Source organism: Odocoileus virginianus, unplaced genomic scaffold, assembly GCF_023699985.2.
Source record: "Odocoileus virginianus isolate 20LAN1187 ecotype Illinois unplaced genomic scaffold, Ovbor_1.2 Unplaced_Contig_26, whole genome shotgun sequence".
Taxonomy (NCBI): Eukaryota; Metazoa; Chordata; class Mammalia; order Artiodactyla; family Cervidae; genus Odocoileus; species Odocoileus virginianus.
Genome location: NW_027224343.1, coordinates 1,144,069 through 1,154,230, shown reverse-complemented (window position 1 = coordinate 1,154,230; position 10,162 = coordinate 1,144,069). Strand labels below are relative to the sequence as shown.

At 43.5% G+C, this 10,162-nt stretch overlaps 1 protein-coding gene across 1 annotated transcript; it reads left to right on the top strand.

Annotated features, from left to right (window-relative positions):
• Window positions 1-329: 329 nt before the first annotated feature.
• LOC110145358 (serpin B3-like) lies at window positions 330-8,079 on the top strand. The gene is made up of 7 exons (XM_070464485.1): window positions 330-494; window positions 1,098-1,154; window positions 2,507-2,635; window positions 2,967-3,084; window positions 4,139-4,278; window positions 4,576-4,731; window positions 7,672-8,079. Exons 1-7 carry the CDS (start codon window positions 330-332, stop codon window positions 8,077-8,079), a joined length of 1,173 nt encoding a protein of 390 aa, XP_070320586.1.
• Window positions 8,080-10,162: the final 2,083 nt, after the last annotated feature.

Genomic DNA, 10,162 nt, shown 5'->3' with positions numbered 1-10,162 from the left:
AGAATGCACCTGCCAATGTGAGGGGCATGAATTTGATCCCTGGGTCGGGAAGATGCCCTGGGGAAGGAAATGGCAACCTACTCCGGTACTCTTGCCTGGAGAATGCCATGCACAGAGGAGCCCACCAGGCTGCAGTCCGCGGGGCTGCAGAGTGGGACACGACGGAAGCGCTGAGTACGCACACACAGAGTTGGCAGAACCCGACAACCCACATACAGGACATTTCTTTTAAGAAAAGTTTATAATAGACTAACAAACTTCCCTTCACTAGAGTGATTATAAAATGCATCCAATGCTCTTCCAGGACTTCCAGACCACATCCGGCCACCATGAGTTCCCTCGGTGAAGCAATCATCCACCTTGCAATCGATCTGTTCCACCAGATCAGAAAATCAGAGAAGGAAAACATCTTCCTGTCCCCTTTCAGTATCTCGTCAGCCTTAGCCATGACTTACTTAGGGGCCCGAGAAAACACCGCATCAGAAATGCAGAAGGTAGGTGGCAGCTGCCTCTCCGTCACAGGTTTGCATGGTTTGTCTGCTGGCTGGAGTGCAGATGACCACAGGTCTGGCTGTCCCCGGGGGTCCCACGGGAAGCTCAAGCAGCCCCACGACTGGGTGGGCACAGAGAGGGGCACACACTCTCCCGCAGGGCTCCCCACCGCCTTCCTGTGCCCGGACTTCCTCTGGGGGCTGGGATGACCCCCTACAATCGCCCAACAGCCAGAGGTGAGGCTTTAATGAAAGAAGTGAGGCACTGACTAAAACCCATGTTTTTAGTGTTTTTTTTAACACGTTTCCTCAACAATGATTGCAAAATAGACCAGGATTCTTTGAAGTGACTTGTTATAAAGTAGTTTTGCGCATTGTGCACGCAGTTTGTGTTTCCTAAGGAGCAGATGCTTGCATTGAACATTTCTTTGATTCGCTTTGGGTTTTTCCTTGGGGTTTTTGTTTTTGGTTTTGTTGTTGTTGTTGCTTAGCAATTTGTTTTGCTTGTTTGGATTCATTCTTTCCTTCCTTCTTTATTTCTTTTTTTATTTACCCTGAGTACGTAGGTTTCTAAAGTTTCCTTGTCCCACTCCCTGTCTCCTCCAGGTCCTTCACTTCAGTGAAATCACAGCCAACACAAAAGGAGGGGCCACAAAAGATCCTGTGAGTCACACAGCACTGGATCTAGAAGGAGGTCATATACCCAAGAGGGCTATTGGTTAAACTGGGAATTTCAGATAAGCTGGGAAAAGTCAATTTTTAGAGGACATCCTAGGCTAAAATGCTCTCCTGTTGGCTCAGCGGGCAAAGAACCCACTTGCCATGAAGGAGACACGAGTTTGGGTTGGGAAGGTCCCCTGCAGAAGGAGATGGCAACCCACTCCAGTGTTCTTGCCTGGGAAATCCCGTGGAGAGAGGAGCCTGGTGGGCTACAATCCGTGGGGTTGCAAAGAGTCAGACACAACTGAGCACACGTGCATGGGGCACCTGGCAGAACAGACCGAGCAGAGTCATTCCTGACGTCACATTGCATATCAGATGCTTGGTTTCTGCAGAGAAGCCTGTGTTTCGGAGCAGAGGGTCTAAGGAGCTTCATGTTGAAGGGCTCCTTTTGTGTGCTGACCATGCCGTCTGCACGATCTTAGTTCCCCAACCAGGGACTGAGACAAGCACTGGCTCTGTCTCCTTGGAGAAGTCACTTAGTTCTCTGAACTCTTGTTTTCATGTGAACTGAACTAAAGACTTAGAGATGCTGGTGTACACCTGCTAGCGGTGTACCGGGCACACACTCTTCCTACACCGGCAAGTGTGACCACCATGTGTGATCACAGTGGACGGCCACAGAGCACAGTCAACCGGTCTTAGAAGATAATCTCACCAAGGCGTATAACAGGACTTCATGTCATAATCTACGACAATACACAAATTGCATGTTCTCATACAGTTGATGACTCTTAAAGATGCAATACGATGCATTAGGCCTCAAGAAGCTCAAGTTTAACTGATCCCTAAACATTCAAGGGGCTTAAGTGGTGGCTCAGATGGTAAAGAATTTGCCCACAATGCGAGAGACCTGGGTTCGATCCTGGGTCAGAAAGATCTCCTGGAGAAGGGAATGGCTACCCACTCCAGTATTCTTGCCTGGGAAATCCCATGGACAGAAGAGCCTGGCAAGCTGCAGTCCACGGCGTCACAAAATGTCAGCAATGACTGGTGACTAACACACACACACACACATTTAAGACAGTGAAGACACAAGGCAAGGGTGGAATGGTGCTGCACGTGTCGTTCAAAAGAGGAAAGATTGGAGTCTATTGGAGAAGGAAGAAAGAATTACCTGAAAGATTGAATGTAAGTTTATGAAGTATATTTCCAGTAAAATACACCAAATACGAGGAAAGAACAACAGTCATCCACAGAAATACCAAAATCTAGGTACTGATCAAGCAGACTTATGTGGGTGCAGTACTTATAGTGTTAGAGAATCCAGTGTGCTCACTTTTTGATGTTTGAAGGTTGAAAAGCCAGGAAATGTTCATCATCACTTTCAAAAGCTTCTGATGGAATTAAAGAAATCCACTGATGCCTATGAGCTGAGTGTCGCCAACAGGCTCTATGGAAGAAAAGATTTTCCATTTCTCCAGGTGAGTTTCCTAGTCTGTCACACCTTTAGTCTGCATCCTGGGTCCTCGGGCCCCATCTCCTAATGGGGGGGGGGGCAGGCAGAGGAGCCTGGGGACCCACACGAGGCATTTCTCCCAGGGGCACCAGGCTCCCCAACCACAACCCCACCCACTGGAGTGTCCCAGAGGCTGATAGCACACCAGTCGGAGGTGGGGGGGGGGGGGGCGCCTAGGCATTGGCCTATGAACTCTGCTTGATCAGGATTGAACGCATTTAATTTAATTTGGGAATACCTACACAGTTACTGACAAATAATTCTTCATTCTTCCTTTCTTCCTGCTCATGTCATAGGAATACATGGATAATGTTCAAAAATACTACCTGGCCAGCGTGGAATCTGCCGATTTTGTCAGTGCTGCAGAGGAAAGTCGAAAGATGATTAACTCCTGGGTGGAGAGCCAAACCAATGGTAGGTTATGAGAGAGTCACGGCTGAGTCCCCGCTGTGTGTGAGCACAGTGCTGGACCCTGACGGGGCTGCCGGGAGCGGGGTGAGACGAGATCGCAGAGGGTGGGGGGGCCTGCAGGGGGTGGACGGTCCACGTCAGTGAGGAGAGAAGCGGGCGGGGGCTCCCAGGACCAGCCCCCTGCAGGCACAGCTGAGTCATGACAGTGACTGTGGATCCCAAGTCTCTGCTCAAACATCAGGTTAATTCATAAATTTTTCTTTCAAATAGAGGCTTAACTTCTGGATTATGATCCATAAGAGAAAATATGAAAAGAGTTCCCTTTTGCTTTCTTAACTGGGAAACAAGCCTCTCTCCTTTAAACCACTCATCTTGCCAAAATGACCACCTGCAGCAGGAGATGTCTGGCCCACGTCCCCCTCCCACAGGATGTCACAGATGTCCTCCCCACCCAGGGAGGGGGCTGGACAACATCTCCAGACCATGAGCCTTATCCTACCTCCCTTCCGAAATACAGATCTAACCTATAGCAACTCAGAGTTGAGAATGAAGACAAATACACCCCAGGGAATGGTGTCTAGGTACGCGTTCTAGATTTTAGTGTTCATATCATTTGTCCTAAAGAACATTCAGGCCCATTCCCTCTGATTGCTAAGTTCAAATCTGAAAATAGCAATCGAAGAATAAAGTGAGGAAGAACAGAAGAATAGGAGGAAGGATTGAGTAGACAAGAGATAAAGCTATTGAGCAAACAGGAAGGGAGGAAAGAAAACTGACCAGTAAAATCAACTGAAATCAGTTCATCAGGATTCCTTGTGAGATGACTGATGTCCCCACACACACAGACTGAACACCTTCCCAGTCAGAAGCAGGGGCATCTCCATGAGGACAACTCCATCAGGCTGGGGCCATAAGCAAAGACTCACCTGGTGAACCGCTGGGCATGGAGTCCCTCGAGGGGTGATTTGTATGAATATTTAATCATCACTTGTAACTTTCAGAGCATCTTAGAGACAAACCACTTGTGCCTTTCCTAATTGATAATTTGTCTTTGCAGGAAGAATCAAGGATCTGTTTTCCCAAAACTCTCTCAATGGCTCTGTTCTGGTTCTGGTGAACGCTGTCTATTTCAAAGGGCAGTGGCAAGAGGAATTTAAGAAAGAAAATACTGTGGAGGAAAAATTTTGGCTGAACAAGGTATTGTCTATAAGTTATGCATATAACATAATGTAACTACATATGCACTGTGAAATGTAAATACATATTGATTAATATATAACTGCAGGTAGAAGATAGAATTCGTCAAGGCTTATTTTTTGTCTTTTTTTTTTTTAACTTTATTTAGTTGGGATCCCCTGAAGGAATTCTTATCTCTAATTCACAAAATTTCCAGATCATCTCTTAGAAGGAGGATATGTTTGGTATCTGAACAAGATTATCTTTCTTTATGACTTATGCCCATTTAGCACTTTTTGCCACATGAATTTATTACAGGATACAAGCAAACCTGTGCAGATGATGAAACAAACCAATCATTTCAATTTCGTGTCACTGGAGGATGTGCAAGCCAAGATCCTGGAAATACCGTACAAAGGCGAAGAACTAAGCATGATGGTGCTGCTGCCCAATGAAGTAGATGGTCTGCAGGAGGTAAAACCTGGTATTTATAGTGCTTCATGCTATTGCTTAAATTCTTAGTAATGCAGTGCTTGTCTGGCCTGCTCATAGTATGATGAGTTTTTAATTTGGAAGTATTTGGTTTCTAAGTACTCAAAACTCATTCACAGTCTCATTTCTAGAAGTTCAAAGGTGGGAGGAGGGGGAATTATACGATTTTCTTCTTAGCATTGCTATCATAAAGCTATCATATAAAACCACCAGTAAGACCATCATAAAAGGACATCCCATGAAAGACCACCTATAAATACTGTAACAGCCAATAATGATGCAAACGAGGCAGTAAATTTGCCACACTCAAAATACATACATAGTAACACTGGAAATCAAAACTTCATAGAGAAATTAATATCACAGTCAGTGTGATGAGTCCTCAGAATACTTGCCCCCTGCTCCAAATTCCCCATTATCAGTGACATTGGGAATATCTGTTCTAGGATTTTATCCTATAGCAACAAGTTAAAACAACAGAAAAGTTGTTGGACATAAGTGACTCAAAATAATGAAAAATTTTAAATAAGAAACAATGGTATGTATTTGTATTACCTTATCTTCATTTGAAACTGACATGCAGTGAATGCTTAAAAGATATTACTTAAATAAATAAAGATGTATACTAAGTATCAATTTAATGACAGTATTATGTAGCAACACAAACTTGATTAAAGAAATATTTATTGAAAAATTTTACAAGTAGATCAAGCAAGAAAAAGGAATAAAATTAGGATGTAAGCTGTAAATGCACTATGTAAAATATTTTGGACAAAAGAAATTAACAAGAGAAGTCTACTGAAAGCAAGCATGCCATAGATAAACAGCATAAGCAATGGACAATTCATCTTCTGCAGATAATTTTATTTAACCATCCTGTTGCATATATATGTGCATATATACACATTTGTATCTTTATGTGCATCGCTGTGCTGTTCTTAGTCGCTCAGCCATGTCCGACTCCTTGCGACCCCACAGACTGTAGCCCACCAGGCTCCTCTGTCCATAGGATCCTTTGAGCAAGAATACAGGAGTAGGTAGTCTATCCCTTCTCAAGGGAATCTTCCTGACCCGGGAATCGAATCAGGGTCCTCTGCATGGCAGGTGGATTCTTTACCAGCTGAGCTACCAGGGAAGCCCTGTGTATTTATACATATGGGTGCATTATGAGTACATAAATAAAGGGGCTTCCCTGGGAGCTCAAACAGTAAAGAATCCACCTGCAATGTTTGAGACATGGGTTCGATCCCTGTGTTGGGAAGATACCCTGGAGAAGGAAATGGCAACCCACTTGAGTATTCTTGCCTGGAGAATCCCATGGACAGAGGAGCCTGGTAAGCTATAGTCCATGCGGTCTCAAAGAGTTGGACACAACTGAGCAACTAAGCATGCAAACATGCATGTACATAAAAATGGCAAAGTCATAAGTATATCAGTTCAGTTCAGTCACTCAGTCATGTCCGACTCCCTGTGCGACCCCATGAACCGCGCCACGCCAGGCCTCCCTGTCCATCACCAACTCCAGCAGTTTATCCAAGCTCATGTCCCTTGAGTCAGTGATGCCATTCAACCATCTCATCCTCTGTCATCCCCTTCTCCTCCTGCCCTCAATCTTTCCCAGCATCAGGGCCTTTACAAATGAGTCAGCTCTTCGCATCAAGTAGTCAAAGTATTGGAGTTTCAGCTTCAACATCAGTCCTTCCAATGAACACCCAGGACTGATCTCCTTTAGAATGGACTGGTTGAATCTCCTTGCCTTCCAAGTGACTCTCAAGAGTCTTCTCCAACACCACAGTTCAAAAGCATCAATTCTTCAGTGCTCAACATTTTTTATAGTCCAACTCTCACATCCATACATGACTACTGGAAAACAATAGCCTTGACTAGATGGACCTTTGTTGACAAAGTAATATCTCTGCTTTTTAATATGCCGTCTGCTGCTGCTAAGTCGCTTCAGTTGTGACTCTGTGCGACCCCATAGACAGCAGCCCACCAGGCTCCCCCATCCCTGGGATTCTCCAGGCAAGAATACTGGAGTGGGTTGCCATTTCCTTCTCCAGTGCATAAAAGTGAAAAGTGAAAGGGAAGTCGCTCAGTCGTTTCCGACTCAGCGACCCCATGGTCTGCAGCCTACCAGGCTCTTCTGTCCATGGGATTTTCCAGGCAACAGTACTGGAGTGGGGTGCCATTGCCTTCTCCAAATATGCTGTCTAGGTTGGTCATAACTTTCCTTCCAAGGAGTAAGTGTCTTTTAATTTCATGGCTGCAATCACCATCTGCAGTGATTTTGGAGCCCAAAAAAATAAAGTCAGTCACTGTTTCCACTGTTTCCCCATCTATTTGCCATGAAGTGATGGGACTGGATACCATGATCTTAGTTTTCTGAATGTTGAGCTTTAAGCCAACTTTTTCACTCTCCTCTTTCACTTTCATCAAGAGGCTCTTTAGTTCTTCACTTTCTGCCATAAGGGTGGTGTCATCTGTATATCTAAGCTTATTGGTTTTTCTCCCGGCAATCTTGATTCCAGCTTAGCTTCTTCAAGCCCAGCATTTCTCATGATGTACTCTGCATATGTTACATAAGCAGGTGACAGTATACAGCCTTGACAAACTCCTTTTCCTATTTGGAACCAGTCTGTTGTTCCATGTCTAGTTCTAACTGTTGCTTCCTGACCTGCATACAGGTTTCTCAAGAGGCAGGTCAGGTGATCTGGTATTCCCATCTCTTAAGAAGACTTATTTGATTATATAATATATATCAAGGACTCTATTATTTTTGCCTCCTAGGATAAAACCTAATAACCTGAATCTCCTGTATTCATGTCTACTGTGAAAATAATTGTTTTCCAGACATTTCAATCCGCTAGGCAGGCTCCATGACCACTGAGAATCCTGACAGTTGTTCTTTTTCCACTGTTACAGGTTGAAGACCAGCTCTCTGCTGAGAACCTAATAGAGTGGACGAGCCCACAGAACATGGGGAAGAGACAAGTGGATTTATACCTGCCTCGGTTTAAAGTGGAAGACAGCTATGACCTCGTGCCCACACTGCACGCCCTGGGGATGGTGGACGCCTTCAATGGCGTGGTCGCCGACTTCTCGGGCATGACTGGGAGACGTGATCTGGTGGTGTCGACGGTCGTCCACAAGTCCTTTGTGGAGGTGACCGAGGAGGGCACAGAGGCTGCGGCTGCTACCGGTGTAAGCCACATTCGTATCACATCATTACCATTTCATGAGAGTTTCCGCTGCGATCACCCTTTCCTGTTCCTCATCAAGCACATCAAGACCAACAGCATCCTCTTCTGTGGCCGAGTCTCTTCCCCTTAGACGTCCTTGGCCAGCGGTCACACTCGGGGACATTCCGAGAGCTGTTCCCAGAGCTTGAATGCTGGTGTAACAATCTCCCTTGGATTTATTTTCCTTTCCAAACTTATAGTCACCACTGAGAATGTATTGGATAAAATATTATGTTTGTCTGTCTCTCTCTTTCTACAAACACATGTAACCTACTTTACTCCCCAAAAAACTCCTCCTTGGACAAAATGTTCACTATATTTTAAAAACTTATTTCCATACTCTATCTTCTTCTAACTTTGAAATATCATAGCTCCTACTTCAAAAGTTATATTTAGTTTTCAAACCTAGACATTCACATTTATTTGAGTTCAGGTGGTATGTGGGACCCTTACATGTCTAAATTTTTTAATTGTCTGAAATGCATTATCAATAAAACCATGGCTTGTTCATGTCGTTTCTTGCTCATCCTTTTTTTTCTTTTCAACAAAGTGCAAGTGACCCACCACACATAGAAAAGATCATATAGAAAGATATTATCACATATAGAAAATCAAGAGTATGGCATGATGAGGTTAAAAGGGTAGACTGTTATCAGAACATGAAAGACTTTGTAACCCATGTTGAGAGGTTAAATATAAGCATCTAGAACTCAGACTTGGGATACGAACTGAATCTCTAAATAGATAAGACAGATGATATAAATTTCAGAGTTACTGAGAGAAATATGGTAGTTGTAGCTGAAGGCAAAGATGGGGTAAGACTAGGAGAGCATATAGTGAGAAGAAGGGCTGCCACATGACCCTGAAGTCCACCAATCCATAAATGTTAAGAACTGACAAATTTTGTTTCCTAAAACATAACTTTTCTCAGGGCAAGAGGAATCATTTGGAGGTGACATGTTTATTACATAGATTGGCATGATGGTTTCATGGATATATACTCACCTCAAAACTCATGACGTTCATACATTAAATATGTACAGCTCTTTATACATCATTCGTACATGAAGAAAGTTATTTTTTAACAGAAAGTAATAAAATCAATATGTGATTGTAAACATAAAGATAATAGATGCTTAATAAAGAATATAATGCATATACACCACAAGACAGGCTTCCCTGGTGGTGCACTGGTAAGGAATCTGACTGCCAAGCAGGAGACCTCAGTTCAAAAATGAGTTGGACATGATGTAGTGACTAAATAACACTACACCACAGGATACCAACTTGTTCCCATTGGCTTGGAGACAGCTAAAATTAAAAGACTGGTCAAACCCTGTGTGGAGAAAACGTGGATCAACCGGAACTCTCCCACACCACTGGTAGGGATGTGAAAGCTGCAACCACTTAGGAAAACAGTCTTGAAATTTTATTTTTTCCATCTTTATTAAAATGTTATTGGCCCACAGCATTGAATAAGTTGAAGGTAACCATGTGGTACACTCATTTTCTACACACAAATCGGATACACTTATTTTCTACAAAATGACCACCAGTACAGCTTGCACTAACATCACTCTCTCATCACAGTACTGTCATTTCTTTTTCGGGAGGGGTGTTGTTCAAGAACAGCTGTCACACTGTTGATCTCTAAGGGAGAGGGGAAGCTGGGGTCTCCTATGCTGCCATCTGGGTGATGACTCCAGAAAACCATGTATCTCCTTGGCTTAGAAATGCACTTCTAGAGACAGTCTTTCTCAAGTATACAAAGTGGCACATATCAGTACTTTCTTACAAAGTTAAAAGTATGACCAGACGATTACCAGACCATTAATTCCACATCCTCATTTTGCCCAAGAGATATGAACACATCCACCACAAAAGGACTAGGACACAAATGTTCACTGAAGCCTTATTCATAATGGCCAAAAACCTGGCAAAACCTCAAATGTCTAACAGCTGAACAAAACAGGTGAACGAAAATACAAACCAAAGAATAGTACTTAGAGATAAAAAGGAAAAAACTACTGAAGCAACATGAGTTAAACTCCTACAGGGTATGCTGTGCAAACAAGAAACTGAAAAGAATAGTACATATTATGTAATTCCACTTACATGACAATTTTATACTATGAATAAATGCAGTTGGGCTTCCCTGGTGGCTCAGTGGTAAA

What these genes read in the sequence shown, in the direction of transcription:
- LOC110145358 (XM_070464485.1), top strand. Translation starts at nt 330, where the DNA reads ATGAGTTCCCTCGGTGAAGCAATCATCCACCTTGCAATCGATCTGTTC. An exon ending in GAGGGGCCACAAAAGATCCT is followed by an intron (nt 1,155 to 2,506) that starts GTGAGTCACACA and finishes TGATGTTTGAAG; the next exon opens with GTTGAAAAGCCAGGAAATGT. An exon ending in GGTGGAGAGCCAAACCAATG is followed by an intron (nt 3,085 to 4,138) that starts GTAGGTTATGAG and finishes TTGTCTTTGCAG; the next exon opens with GAAGAATCAAGGATCTGTTT.